The 16,128-nt window shown below is 42.3% G+C and overlaps 1 protein-coding gene across 20 annotated transcripts in view; it reads left to right on the plus strand.

Annotated features, from left to right (window-relative positions):
- robo2 (roundabout, axon guidance receptor, homolog 2 (Drosophila)) overlaps positions 1 to 16,128 on the plus strand; it is a 429,877-nt gene that overhangs the window by 357,735 nt on the left and 56,014 nt on the right. For 13 of the 20 annotated variants that reach the window (XM_074640484.1, XM_074640483.1, XM_074640482.1 and 10 more), the window contains 5 exons: positions 2,404 to 2,540; positions 3,695 to 3,706; positions 10,223 to 10,347; positions 11,857 to 12,028; positions 15,878 to 16,083. In XM_074640484.1, the coding sequence (XP_074496585.1) occupies positions 2,404 to 2,540; positions 3,695 to 3,706; positions 10,223 to 10,347; positions 11,857 to 12,028; positions 15,878 to 16,083 (652 nt within the window). The remainder of the gene's footprint in view (positions 1 to 2,403; positions 2,541 to 3,694; positions 3,707 to 10,222; positions 10,348 to 11,856; positions 12,029 to 15,877; positions 16,084 to 16,128) is intronic. The other 7 variants (XM_074640485.1, XM_074640488.1, XM_074640499.1 and 4 more) reach the window with 1 other exon arrangement.

Genomic DNA, 16,128 nt, shown 5'->3' on the forward strand with positions numbered 1-16,128 from the left:
TTGATATACTTTATATACAAATATTTGTCAATAATTATGAAATGATTTGTAAACCTTCAACAAATTGTTTGTGAAACATTTATAAACATTACATAGATAGATATTTGTAACACTTTAATGGTAAATAACTGGTTTGTAAACCGTCTATAAGGATTATTTGGATGGCTATTACAAAGTTGCAACTGATGATTATATTACTTATTATAATCATCATTTGCAACGTATTTATTAGCCATTTAACAGATGGTTAACAAATACTTTGTAAATCATCTATTAACATTATTTACATACATAGTTGATACTTTGTAAGAGGTTAATAATTGGTGTCTGGTCCATCTATCTATGTAATGTTTAGAAATGTTTTACAAACAATTTTTTAAAATGGTAAATGGTAAATGGACTTGGACTTATATAGCGCTTTTCTAGTCTTCCGACCACTCAAAGCGCTTTACACTACATGTCAGTATTCACCCATTCACACACACATTCATACACTGATGGCAGAGGCTACTAAGGTGCCAACTTTGCCCATCAGGATTTAATCTAAATACTCATTCACACATCGATGGCTATGCCTCCGGGAGCAATTTGGGGTTAAGTGTCTTGCTCAAGGACACATCGACATGTGACCCGGAGCAGCCGGGGATCGAACCACCGACCTTCCGATTGGTGGACAACCTGCTCTACCCTCTGAGCCACAGCCGCCTAAAAGTCTGCAAATATGTAATTATTAACATATACTTGATATAGTGTATAAAATGTTATTTGGTGTGCAACATTAAACTGATAATAAGTACTGTACTAATGTAATCAGAATATAATTGTTATCGTCTCTTATCAGCTATGTTATTATTTCATATCACACAAAGTAAAGATAAAATAACAGAAATTATAGCATTACTAATAATTAGTAAGTATTATCAATTATCATTGAATTGTTTGTTAACAGTGAAATATGTATTAACTAAGTTTAATTAACTATTATATTGAAATTCTACCCAGGGCCTTCAACCCTCCTATTGTCATCCCGTCGACCATCCAACTTTTGGTCTGGTTTGACGGTTTATAAGGCATAAATGATATATTATTACCCAATTCTGTGTTTCACTTTTTTTGGGGGGGGAATTTATGGTTAATAAACATTATTTCCATGAAATTACACCTAATTTTTGAGTAAAAAAAAAAGCAGAAATGATTAATTATTTGACTATAGTTAGAATCAGAGGAACATAATGTTGATGGATTATCACAGGCTGGTTTATGTCAAAGTTTAGTCAGAATATTATAATTATTATAATATAAAACATGTCCAATGGCAGCACATAATGACACCTTTTTAGCCAACTTCATTCCAACTCATTACCACAAGTTTTACCCTTTTTTTGTAATTTATGGTCAATATACTTCATTTACATGAGATTATACCTCATTTTTTAGTAAGAACCCCCCCCCCCTATTTTGGGGCAATTAGATGAAAGAATCCCAAATATTTATGATATAATGAAGTTTGAAAACGGGTCAAATTTGACCCGAGGACAACAGGAAGGTTAAAGGGTCAAACATAGTGTGAAGCTCTCATAGAGTTATCTTATCTTAGTGGCTCTTTATCTGTTCATCTCAACTCTGTTTGTCAGTGTCTGTGAGTGACAGACTGTGGACAGCAGAAGGTTGTGATGCTGACAGACCACCATCACACAGCCCCACCAACCCCCCCACCAGCACACTACTTACACACTGCTAGGCCAGCACCCCCTTCAGTTACAGACTGGGACAACAAACCAGACCAGCATCATCCTCCCTGTTAACTGCCACGCAATCCATCCAGGTTTAGGCAACAACCATACAACCATCTGCAAACACACGTAAACACAAACAGTTGATTACTGCAGTGGAAGGGAAATTGTGGCCAACTATAGTTGCTGTATTGATTCAGTCAGTTGCTTTACAATGAGAAGATGTATAGAGTTATTGCAACCATACGTTCATACATGCGTTGTGGATGCACAATGGCACAGTTATGCACACACACACACACACACACACACACACAAAGCTCTGAATATGGTTTAAACATATATACACACACAGAGAGAAAACATCTCATGAATATTAAACAAGTTTTGAGGGTTCCAACTAAACGCACAGCTCTCTGTGTGCTGTGTGTCTTTGTTGAATAATTGATTCCCCCCCTCCCCTTGCAATCTGCATTTGTCAGAATGAACAGTTGTGCTTCTGTGTTCCTCTCCGAGAGGAAATCCACTTTTCACGGCTCCAGCTCAACAGGCTTATAGGTGAAACACTGAAGCACATCGTATTTGTCATCGGGTTAATGTTTTAGCTAAATTTACAGGATGTGCATTTAATGCTGAGCATGCAACTTCAATTTCACATCTTTCTCGACAGGTATGAGATCAAGTATGACAAGGACGACTACGTGCTGAGAGTGAAGAAGGCTTCTGTTAACGACGAGGGCGCTTTCACCTGTGTGGCAGAAAACCGTGTGGGCAAGCTGGAGGCCTCCGCCACTCTCACAGTCAGAGGTATGAAATCTTTGGTGTTTTTTCACATTAGCTAGCACGTGACAACTCCGAGAAGTCCTGGACCACTGATGTTATTCTACCTGTCCACCTATATGAGGTTTGGATTTGCACTTTACTCCGTAGGGTCCCCTTTACACAAATGGAACTCCAGTATGCTGACTCTCACAGCCAAGAGAGATGTAGTAGACAGTCTATGAATCTGTTTAATTATTTACATTTCCAAGTGCGCCGTCGACACGCTCTGCCGCCCTCCCCCCACCGTCGTGGTGGTCTGCTAGCCACGCTATACCCTCCATGCTGTAACCACCCAGTCAGCAAAGCCATTTCACAGATTACTGGTGCACACCGCCGGTCCCACACCTGGGGTTTGCAAGGTTAATAAAAACATTCTAACCATAATTTTCCCCTCTTTCACCACTCTTCTTCCCATTAAACCCAAGTGTTTAAGGTCTCTGTGGAGCGCTTTATGGCAACACAGGGTCTGAGTTCTCTTTTTTGGAAGGTGGATTTGTTAAAGTAGCATCTTAGTGTTGAGGACACATACAGCAGCAGAGACGGAACGCTGGGAAGCCACTACCTGTGCCAACTCTTCTGGATAGAGAGTGGGCTTTCAGGAGCTCCAGTCTCTGGATGAAACCCACATGCTGTCTGCACTTTAAAATCTTTTTTGCTCTCTCTCTTCCACTTGCTCTCTTTTTTTCTGCTCTGTCCATCAGCACTAGTGATAAACACACCCTCGCCTTGCTATTACAAACACACACCATTTGTAGAATTGTAGATTTCATTAATGCAGCCAGCGAAGGTGCAGTAGTGTCTTTGTCTCTGTTGAGTAGAATCGGCTGCCCCTGCAGGTATTGACCAACAGGGGGCGCTCACACCAGACTGCCTTTAACATTCCGTGTCTGAGAAGCAGAGGCTTTGAGCTCATCAATAAAAGTGTCCAGTGGATAAACACTACTGGACCCTCCCTGCCGTGCTTACCCTGTGCCAGAAATGTGTTGGCCCCAACACGACATGTCATTCATTCTGACTTTGATTTCTTTTTGTCTTATTTTGCTTTGTTTGTTCTGTTCGTCTTTTGTTTGTTGTGTATGTTTGTTTGTGTCTTAATTTGTTCCTTTTGTGTATCCACTCCTCCATTGTTGTGTCTCCAGCTCGCCCTGTTGGTAAGTACCCATCCTTCTGATTTGATTCCATCCCGCATGCCCTCTCCCTCATACACATCACTGCATCGGACTGCTTGACAATGAATTACCATTGCTTTAACATTACTGTACTCCACTAACACAGGTGTCACATCACATCGTGTACCCTTAGTATTATTGTTTGCAAATAATGTTGTACTCTGTAGAGATTTTACAGCTGGATTACTAAAACACTAATGGCCTATTACACCAGGTCTGTTTGTTCACTGAATATGATGCGTACCCACTCAGCCTAATCAATGAAGCCACCTGCACTTATTTTGTTTGCAGCAACTTCACAGTTATTTGAAGCAAATCTCCAAGGAATTTTTATACAAATTCCAAGTTTTCTGAGTATCCATATATGTTTTGAATTAAATGTATAGAATTTACTTCAAATTAGGGCTGTCAAAGTTAACGCAAAACTTGTTTTAATGCCACTAATTTCTTTAAAGGGACTGTTTGTAAGAATCAGAATGTCTTGTTAACAGCGACACCTGTGGCCGTTAAGTCAACGAAAGTCAGCGTCGGGCTCGCGCTTGCCACCTCTAAACAGACATGAAGGAGCTCAAAACAGTGAGGCGACACACGTCAGCTAAAAGCACAATATCACTCTATATTTCAGCTGCTTGGCAGTAATGTTAGCTGACCAGACGAAGGTCTCTCCATGAATCAATGCTGATCCTAGTGTTGGCTTTTCCTGCCTCAGCCTCCCGACCGCGGCCGGAGGGAACAGGGGAGACACCGGAGTTTTGGTCGGAGACGATAACGTATTTAGCATTTTATTATTTTAGCATTTATTTCTGCACAAACGTCCACTGTACATCCACTAGATATTCTCAGAGCTACTAACTCTTCTGCAGTGTGTAGTGTGCGCGCATGCACGTGAGAGCGAAATAGCGAGAACAAGCACGGTATGTGACTAAATGCAAGCAGGCAGGCAGAGGAGCAGAGTCCAGCAGAGACTCCGGTCTCCCCCGCGTCCTCCGACCGCGGCCAAAACTGTTTAACAGACGGGCTTCACTAGATACAACCAAGAGGTTTTGGTGCTTCACTGTAGTTTGTGTTGGAGTCTGAGTCTGAACAGCGTAGCCACACGCGAGCGCGCATGAGACACTGACCAGGATTGATTTATACGTGTAAGAAGATACAAACAGTCCCTTTAACATTAAAGCGATCGATCTTTCGAGAATTTTGAAGCTAGAGTGAAGACTCTGCTATCATATGAGGCTAGAAAAACTAAGGAATCCATTGGTACCAACCAAGGTCATGCTTGCTTGTTGGGAAGGCTAAATAACGCAACAAATTTACACAAAATTTTGCAGAGGAAAAACTGGTATGACCATTTTCAAAGGGGTCCCTTGACCTCTGACCTCCAGATCAGTGAATGTAAATGGGTTCTATGGGTACCCACGAGTCTCCCCTTTACAGACATGCCCACTTTATGATAATCACATGCAGTTTGGGGCAAGTCATAGTCAAGTCAGCACACTGACACACTGAAAACACTAAAATAAAGAAAGCATTCCATAGTATATCCTTTAGTGTTTAAATTATACTAAATAATTGTCTTTGATGAGTGCACATTCTTTTTTGTAGGTTTGTATTTTTTATCACTTAAACTTGATCTCAACCGGCAGCTGATGGAGCTGGTGTAGGTTTCAGCGACATCGTCCTACAGCACACATTTATCAAGTGCATTAACTCAAAGTTTCCGTTACCCGTGTAGCACTAAACTGAAGGCTCTACCTTCAATGACTGAGTGGGCTGTCTGGCAGTTTGATAGTCTCAGACGTTGTCATCTCATATGGTCCAGGACGTGTTTAACTCGCAAGTCTTGAGGCCATCTGTGGATTTTTGGAACACGAAGCTGAGATCTGTTTGTTTTGGACGAGCTTCTCTCCTTCTGAGCCCCGCAACGCAGAGCCGGAGATCTCATTGTATTTCCCTCTGGGTCTGGAGAAGGTCAAGGCAGAACAAAATATGAAATTGTTAGAGGAAGTGAGTGAAAATGTGCATCTGGAGAGAAAGGTGTGCTTTCTGTGAGTAGAAACTGAGGAGAGCAGGAACAAGAAACGTGCGTGAGGACAAAGAAGGGCGAGGAGAAGAATGACAGAAGTGTTTGTCGAGACAGGCTTGACTGGCACAAAAACCCAGACACTGCCTCAGTGGCAGGACTTTGGTTGCCAAAACAGCAGTGGCTGTTCTGCGATTGTCAAACTGTCAGCTCTCAAGAAGATGGAGGAAATTACACATTCACTCTGCCTGTGGGAAGAGACAGTAATTGCCGTCGACTTCTGAATAAAATATGATTGAACGTGGGATTTTAAAGGAGGAAGAGATGCTTCTTAGTTTGTGTTCCTGCCTGGGTGTACTGAATGGATGTCTGTCTCTCTCTGTCCATTTGTTCTTTTCACCCTGACCACTGTTTTATGCCGAGCCCTCTCCAAACCAGGCAGATGTGGCTTGTCATGAATTAAATATGGGCGCCTGATCATGTGTTTCCTCAGGAGGGGACAGGAGGGAGCCTCTCACATGTCATTAAGGGTCTCTGAATCAAAAAACAGGGCCATTGTGAGTTAGCCCTGGGCCAATCTGTGGAACTGTCACACACTGACTTCCTCTTGATTTGTCTCAGTTTTTGATCTGCTCTTCTCTGTGGGCCTCACTCTCCTTCTTTAGGTCCATCCCCCCATCACATCATCCACAAGTACTTTATTCCTTTTCCAATGTAATTTAAAGGGAGATTTAAAGTAGTGCCACAGGTATAGAATGGGTCCAAGACTGATCTCAGGCCAACAGGATAAAGCTAACAAGCCAAAACTATGGTTTTGATAGACACCGTTGGATGTTTTGACCTGGTATCAATTGTTCAAACAGTCAAATGCAATGGGAAGCTTACCTAATTAGTAGGGTTGTCAAAGTTAACGCAATAATAATGCATTAACACAAATTTGTTTCAATTTAACTAATTTCTATAAAGCAGGACGAGGAAAAACTGGTATGACCATTTTCAAAGGGGTCCCTTGACCTCTGACCTCCAGATCAGTGAATGTAAATGGGTTCTATGGATACCCACGAGTCTCCCCTTTACAGACATGCCCACTTTATGATAATCACATGCAGTTTGGGGCAAGTCATAGTCAAGTCAGCACACTGACACACTGACAGCTGTTGTTGCCTGTTGGGCTGCAGTTTGCCATGTTATGATCTGAGCATATTGTTTTATGCTAAATGCAGTACCTGTGAGGGTTTCTGGACAATATCTGTCATTGTTTTGTGTTGTTAATTGATTTCCAATAATAATTATACACATACATATGCATAAAGCAAGTATATTTGCCGACTCCCATGTTGATTAGAGTATTACAGTAAATACCTGAAAAACCTCCCTTTAATGTATTTAATGCAATTAATTTGCGATTAATCACGATTAAGTATTTTAATCGATTGACAGCCCTATTAATTAGGTATATCAGCTACAAAAAGATAGATGATGTTGGCTACAATAAAGAGGATTTACAAACAGATGCCTTTGTTTTATTAAGTTTGGTGAAATCTAGCTGAACAGCAAATTTTTGTTTAGACATCCAGCTGCAAACAATCAGCCATACAAGCGAAGCCAATGATAAAACCTCAAAAACATTCACATAACTTAATTCTTTTTTGACAGCACTTGGTATCATGAATGTGAAAATAAGTTGGGTAAACTCTTTTCTATAAATGAAATAGATTTTATGAGAGCAGCAGACAGTGCTGAAGATGAAATGTGAGAAAGGACGAGGCCGGGCGATGCAGTGATAGGGACCGGTCTGGAAGGTGTTAAACCATATTTTTTTAGCGAGTAGTTAGCGATGCAGCGTGTGGGATGAAACAGAGCAGAGGAAGTGAAGGGAGGAAACCGAGTCCTTGCCAGAGCATGATTTAGGAGCTCTGTATCAGGCCCGGCATTGTGAGAGCCACAAGATATCCGAGCTGCAGAAGGCCAAACGGGAAAGGCGGTAAATCTGTAGCCATCTGTACCATTCCCAACTGTGTGTATCTTTGACAAATACACACCCCCCCCAAAAAGGGATTACATGGAGAAACCAGCCAAATGGGAAGAGTTTGGCCTTACTGGAACCAGCTGGCTTGTCAGCGAGAGGACTTACAAAGAAATCAAAAGAAACAGAAAGAGTGCAAGATGTTGCATTGCAACAATTCAGAATTTACAACAATCTGTAAAAATGGCCTCTACTATCTATTGTCTGCACTCAAAAATGTGTTGACTTTCATTATCTCTGCAGGAGCCGTGTTTCCTCTTGTAAGGAACGTGGCATTGATGTTTTATCTGGGCAAACATGGGACTTGTCAACATGGGACTAAGACCCCCAGTGACAGTCATAGAATAAACAAGTAGAGGTCTTGGGTCATGCAGTAAATTACCTCAGGTCAAAGTTCAGACGTTTTCAGAGATCTAGTTTTGCTGCTGAGATAATTGTGGTAACGTTCTGCAGTTGTACTTATTATTAGCGTATATGGCAACTGTGTGAGACAGTCCAGGTCAGTGGTAGTTCATATAGATAGACAATGGCCTAAAGCTGGAAATGTCTTCTTTGCATCTATGCTGGAATCCATTGTCATCCATATGCAGGACACTGTATTTTTTTTTATTATTTAGGATAAAAAACAGATATTTTAAATAAATTTATAAAATATTAACATCTCTGTTGAAGCTGAAGTAGGCGAGATTGGAGCAAATATGATTAAAAAAAGTTATTTTTATAAAACGGTCACTATATTGTGACAGTAGTACATGAAACAGGTAACCTGAAAAAAAATCAGGTACCTCTGTGTCCTCTGTTGTCCTCTGGTGTCCTCCAGTGCTCCTAACGGCATCTGCAAAATTTCACATACCGGAGGAAAACAAACAGTAAGAGCTGATCTGAGGTCTGCTGTCCATCTGCCGTCTATGTGAGCCGGCTGTCAATCACTGGCTATGGACTCATTGGTGTTTTCAGTCCAAAAGGCATCTAGCGGCTGTTGTCAAAAAAGTACCGGAGTTTCGTCTCTTTGCGTCTGTACTCTTTGTGTGTACTATTGGTCAATGTACGTTTGTGTGAATATACAGTAGCATGTGTCTTTTCGGACGCACTGAGCAGTATAGCATTTACGTCGTCACTTCCTGAGAGCCTCCTTGCCAGTTGGAGACGTGTAACCGTGGTAACCCGTTCCAACCTTATGTGACCAAAACGACAATTTGTGAGAATCAAAGTCTGAATTAATTTAAAGTATATATTACGTTGTGTAAAGTGCAAAGTGAAGTGAGTCTTATACTTACAGTTAAATTGTTAATGTTACAGAGCCGTCCCTCAACGTCTGTTATAAACATTGTCATCGCTAGCACTTTGCATTGTGGGATATTTAGGCCGCCGTAATGTCCAGTGTTGCATACTGTAATATTTCACCTAAAATAGTATGCAATTTGTGTACTATTGGTTTCATACTAAGGTTTCGGATCTCACATACTGTTTTACCAAATAGCATGTTAGTATGGAATTTTGGACACAACCTACAGTATATTCCATTATTCCTATGCATCCTATTATCTACGTACTTGGATTCACCAGCCTTTGCTTGTAAATTGTCCTGTGAAGATTCCTGATAAATGTTTTGGAAATGTGAGGGAGGGATGCTATGAAATCCTGCCTCTCTAACTGACCCACCATCGGGTAACGGTCAGGGAGCGAAGAGAGGCAACACTGCACACCAAAAGGAACTCGTATCTAATCTCTATACTCCTCTCTCTTTATTATTGAACTGCGTCTGCCAAGTTGTCAGTCAGAAACGTCTCACTCCGTCCAGACTGCGAGTGTGTGGCAACTGGTCTGGCTCCTGATGGAGTCATGAATATTGACTGAGAAAGCTTCACACTGCGATTTCAACGTTTGATAGCTTTTCGAGCCTCTTCTCTGTTTGATGGAGAGGTGTTAGCTCGAAGTGTGGTAAACACAGAAATAGTGTTTTCTGTCTCTCACTCCCTGTTGATACAACTTTGATCAGAAGAACTGAGCCACTTCAGATCTTGACGTTTATATGAGATGCACACATGATTAACCCCTATGTGTCTACACCTGCTCATAGATGTGGATGTTTCCAGGGCATGGGTGTGCCTTTGTGTTGTCTCAGATCTAAATGCCATGTGACTAAGGTGTCTCCCTGTGTGAATGCCAACGTGACTTGTCATTCATTCAGCCTCAGCCTCACCTGGATGAATGGCCAACCTGGTTACCATGGCAATGATAGTCATTGGTGTCCTTCCCAGTTCAGAGCCATTAGAGAGCAAAAGATGGATATAACGCTGCATGGAAGCTCTGTACGGCACTCCCATTTTGATTTGACCATGTGGCTTGTTATTGCTTGAAATCCCCAAGCCCTGATGACCTCCAACCCTGATGTTTGGCCTCGCTGTGTACCACCGGTCCACTAACACTGCTGTTTTTGCCCTTTTGACTTCAGCTGCGCCCCAGTTTGTCATCCGCCCAAGGGACCAAATTGTGGCTCAAGGCCGCACTGCCACCTTCCCGTGTGAAACCAAAGGAAACCCTCAGCCTGCTGTCTTCTGGCAGAAGGAGGGAAGTCAGGTAAGTTTCACACAAAGCAGCTTGTAGCAAACATTTTTATCTTTTTGCATTATTTCTTACATGTGAAAATATATTACTCTCTTAGTCGGCAGCTTTTGTTATCTACTGTGCGTCCCTAGTGTTATCAACTCAGCACTGTTCGGATTCCCTTGGCTGTATGCACAATTGCTGAGTACTTATGAGTCTCCTGCCCTGCACACACATACAGACAGCACTGCAAGCTACACTATCTGCCATCAGTATCTTTACTACAGACACAGATACACCTTTGTTCTCCGGAGCCGCCAAACGACAGTGTGCCTGGCAAAGTGCTAATCGGTTTCCTGTGACCCTGCGCTGATAAGAGCGATCCTATCCCTCACTCGAGCAGATAACCCATTCAAATACCTGGGTGTCCTCACAACGCTCAACAACAGTGCCAATTAGGAGCCTGTTGGGGCTTGTAGATGAGCCAGAGATATGACTCAGCTCTGGCTAAGGTTCAAACACACACACACACACACACACACACACACACACACACACACACACACACACACACATACACACACACACACTTAGCCTGCAGGCCAACAATTACAGCAAAGTTCTCTTAAAAGAGTGAACAGAAGTGAGACACATGTTCATACAAACATTTGGTGTAACAGTCATCCACTTTACCTCTAACCAATGTGTGACCTAAAGCTTATGACTCAGGAACACTGACTGGTGTTGTGAACTTGTCCAGATAGAGCAGATTTATATCCGGCGTGTCTCTCACTCTGCCATTAAAGATGAGCCTTTTGAAATGAATGCACTAGAAACACCTTTGTACAAGCAGTCGCACGCCTCATCTGCACTTTGTGTAGCTTCCTGTACCTCGCCCACACTGACTGTATGAAAGGTATGGAGGTATTTGTTTAGAGAACTAATTAAAAAGCTAATTCAGTACAGTAATTAAATGGCAGAAAGGCCTTTTTTTATCACACTTGAGGATAATGGAGTGTACGTCTCTCCTGTGCTGGAGACGGGCAGACCCTAATTTATAAAAACAACATCATTTGTTGCATTAAAGTGATTAGGTGTAATTAAATCCAGGTAATGTATTTGCAGATCAAAAAAGAAAGCGCTGGGATAAAGTGGCTGCATAGCTAATAAAGAAAGTGTCATCAGTCCTCTGATTATTCCCTCTGATATATGTGGGAATGATTACCCCTTCCTCTTTAGCTGTTCTAAAGATATATTGTGTTATGTTCAGCCTAAGCTCAACTGGTATGGGGTGGTCTCTGTGGGCAAACAAGCAGCTCAAAACTGCTGTGGTATTGAAGCATAAAGGAAAGCAGTCATGAAGCCAACAAGAGCAAAAGTTGCCTTCATAACACAGTGGAGCCTCTGGCTTGGCAGAAGAATAAGTATGAAACCAAGTCATCAAACTGTATACATGTTGGGAAGTATGTGTGTATGTGTGTATTTCCAGGCTGTACCGGTTCCATGTCCTCACTAATTGGCTGTTTGTACGTCTTCCTGCAGAATTTGCTCTTTCCCAACCAACCCCAGCAGCCCAGCAGTCGCTTCTCGGTGTCACCCAGCGGAGACCTCACCATCTCATCTGTGCAGCGGGCAGATGCCGGTTACTATATCTGCCAGGCGCTGACCGTCGCCGGCAGCATCCTCGCCAAGGCTCAACTGGAGGTCACAGATGGTGAGGGAAAACCGACGCGTAACTTCTTCCATGCCACCAGTGCGCTGACACACGGCTTAGTGCTACTGCAAATGTGGAGAAGTTGGTGCATAGAAACACAGATGTATTTTTAATACGCATGTTTTATTCTCTACCACATACATTCAGACATTTAGTCCTCAACAAAAACAATATTTAAACTGGCATAAATGACATCTGATTTGAGTTTGTCATGGTTTAAAGCTGGGGGAGGCAGTTTATTTTTGGTGTTACTTGGCAACCATTCCATAATAACTTTTCAGCATATTGTAATTCAAGTGGTACCCCAGGGTAGGCAGTTATCTGGAAAAGTAAAAAAAAAAATTGGGAAATCCAGCCGTCAACCTGCAGCTCTCCTCTCTCCCCTCTCTGTCCTAAGCCCCTCCCACCAGACAAGCATTGGCACATGCACGCGCTTCATACAGTAACCAGTATCAGTACTGCTCATTCATTTCAAACATCATCCCAATCGTGACTATGATCCTGATGCCGTCATATAGCTGCGATTCTATGATAATTACCGTCCTGCTTTCTTTGCAACTGTGCGTGGGCCTTTAAAGCCCTTTGAGATGACATACTGTGATTTAAGGCTCTAGCTAGCTGCAATATCAGCAAAGTGTTTCAGAGATGGAGTGAAAGAGTTGCTAATAGTTAGGCCTCCTGCTAACCGTAGTCGTCATTGCTGCGCCACAGCTGTGAGCTCTGTTCTCTTTATACATCCACGGTGAGCTCAGGCAGAAGGCCAAACTATTAGAGAGATGGAGAGAATACGATGCTTTCCCTGAGCTACTGCCATAGCTACCGTAGCCATGAGGCTAGCTCACAGTGCTAGCAGAAGGCTATTAGCTAAATATTAGCAACATTTTCTCTCCATCACTGAAACGCTCCACCGGTTTTGTCAGACTCTCTTCTTGATAAGTCCGTCTTCCTTGTTGTGTTGCTTTGCAGTGTAGGCAGTCGTTGCCAATGCTGGAATAGCAACTTTTCCTGCAAAATATTCTGCCGTAGAATCATGCTTTCACCATCTGAAGGGACTTGCACATGCATTTGTAGAACAGCCAATAGGAACGCTCTCTCTCTCAAATGACCTGTGATTGGTCAAAGTCTCCCATCACAGGCTAGATTTTTTTAAATCCTGAAAACAGAGCCATGAGGAGGAGCAGAAGTCTAGTTTTCTCTCAGAACACTTGAAATACAATATGCTGAAAGGTTGTAATGGAATTTTTGCGCAATGATGCCAAAAATATACTGCCTACTGCCACTTTAACTGTAACACGTGTCTTGCCTTGCAGAGTTTATTTGGCCTTTAACACTGTGAAAGTATACACAAGCACATTTGTACAGGAATACATTCAGCTTTGGTTTGAGAGATGTCAGTATGCCCATGACCTTCAGTTACTGTGTTTTTGCAGTACGCTCCTTGTTTCATTTTTTTTCACCTGACACAATTTAATTAACATTTTCTACATTTCCTTTTGGAAAGGAAATAAAGCGTTGCCCTTGAGTTCCTTCAAGTTTAATGATCAGCTTTTGGGCGAGTGGGCGAGTATGTGTGTGAGAGAGGGAGCAAGAGAAAGAGAGGGGACATGATTGAGTGAGTGACTGACAATGGTTTTCTGTGGAATGAATTATGTGGAAGCATCTAATCTGCTCAGCTGTTGTGAAGGCAAGATCGACGGCCATCCATATGTCTGTTGAAGTACCTGCTAGCAGAAAGATTAAAAGCACGACCGGAACACTTTTTTCTCACTGAAGAAGCAGGTTCTATTGCACATACAAAATTGACATGTCCTTCAATTGCCTGGAATAATGTATCATCACATTTTACAGGCAAATCCTTATCAACAGTTAACCATTTCATTTTTTATTTTTTTTATAATAGCAAAAGGCATGTTAGCGAGAAGGGTGTTAGGCATGTCTAAAAGAAAAGGAGGGAGTGGAGGAAAGAGTACAGGAGGGCCAGGTCACGGTCAGGTCATGGCCACACCTGCCGCAGTCTTCATGTGATTTACTGCCCCGAGCTCCGACAACAGTCTGCGGAGTTCAAGGAGATCTGTAATGAGAAATTCCTGATCCAGAGACCCAAGGCCTTGGCTGAGCTTTGCCTCCTCCCTCTGTCACTCCTACATGCCATCCACACATACATCAGGCGCATCAAAATCCTGGACTTAGCAATGTCTTGTGCTTGTGCTCTAGCTTCTGTCGGCAGTCATAGCCTACTGTCTGCGCTTAATAGGGAAAGCATTGTAGTCATGAACTTTAAAACATGGACAAACATGGATGCATGACACAATTCAGGCTATTTTGTAGTGAAACAAAAGGCTTTAAAGCAGCAGTAGATAGAATGTTTTTGGCATCATTGGGCAAAAAGTCCACAATAACTTTTCAGCATATTGTAATTCAAGTGTTCTGATAGATAACTAGACTTCTGAACCTCCTCATGGCTCTGTTTTCAGGCTTTAAAAAATCTAGCCTGTGACGGGAGACGTTGGCCAATCACAGGTCATTTCAGAGAGAGAGCGTTCCTATTGGCTGTTCATTCAACGGAGGCAGCTGTCAATCACTCGCAAACTCTGATCAAACGGTCAAACTAGGCAGCGCTGATCAAATATGAATTAATATTCTGTTGCCGTAATGCCTATTTGTCGCGTAAAATGTTTTTAGAAACATCTTGTAGTGTACTGTTTAGCTGTAAAATGAGAAAGTTTATGACCCTGTCTGGTAGCAGGTGCTTTGAATCATCTCTTGGCTTAGTTTCTGATTTGCATTATCGCTTTTGATTCATATGATTGTTTCGCCCAAATCAAAACATTCCAGAGGACTAAAACACTAATAGAAATATCATTATTGAAATGGATGTGCGACATTTGGCTTAATGTGTTTCTGCACAGTTCTTTCTCTTTCTGTCTGTCGTGACCCAACGCGAGAGGGCTGACCACAACACAGCAGGACTGTATTACTTAGAAGCACTTCCTTTTTGTCAGATGTGGAGTGAAAATCGGGGTGGAAACGAGGGTGTGATAATGTGTTGAAAGGTTACCGAGGTAGACTCTGTAATTAGCCCCTGCAGGTCTGACATCATTAATCCATACCTTCTAATTAATGTGGGCTCTGTGATGCCAGGGGGACTCCACATTATTCAACTCTAAATATATAAACTGCCTGCATGCTAGAGTGCTAACTCTCTCTGAGATCACCTCTGACATCCCCACTATTTCACTGAAGGAACCCACAGGCTTTTCTTTGGCACATTATAACAAATGAATTTGCTCGTGGAAATGGGATTCATCACAGCGTTAGCCAGAGTGAAATTAGAACAAAATATAAAAGGATTGTCTTCTCTGATTATTTGATGTCTTTTTTACATCTCATATGAGTATCATGAGGCGGTTTCAGTAACATTCAGTACTTGAAATTCACCTTTCATTGTGCCCCTCGGTTCACATAATGAAGTATTTATCTGAACCACGCTGACTCAATAGGCAAGAGTCTCACCACTAAACTGTACCACAAAGTCTAGTAGTGTATAAAAATAAGGCGACCCAGGCAGTAACTGGAAACTGCTTAGCATCCCTCCACCACATCAATGCAACTAGAAACACACTACTCAGCTGTTCTCCCCTGCTTCCTGGAAATACAGGATATGGTCATTGTTCTGTGGTGCAATTACAAGACCTGCAGAGAAAATAGTCTCCTTTATGATAGGTATAGCCAAATCCATCCCCAGTGCATTTCATGATCAATGCTGTCACTTATTTAACAGTCAGACGCCATATGTGAAGACAGATTTCTATGACGATATGGATAATATGTTTTATCTTTGTATCATAGTGCTCACAGACAGGCCGCCGCCCATCATTCGCCAAGGCCCGTCCAATCAAACGCTTGGGGTGGACAGTGTGGCGCTGTTGAAGTGCCAGGCATCAGGAGACCCCATCCCCTCCATCAGCTGGCTGAAGGATGGGATCAGTCTGCTGGGAAAGGACGCCCGCATGTCCCTGCAGGAGCTGGGCAGCCTGCAGATCAAAAATGTCAAGGTAAAGGATTTCATTGGTCCTGTTGGTGTAAAGAATGACTCATCA

Source organism: Sebastes fasciatus, chromosome 7, assembly GCF_043250625.1.
Source record: "Sebastes fasciatus isolate fSebFas1 chromosome 7, fSebFas1.pri, whole genome shotgun sequence".
In the NCBI taxonomy this organism is placed as follows: Eukaryota; Metazoa; Chordata; class Actinopteri; order Perciformes; family Sebastidae; genus Sebastes; species Sebastes fasciatus.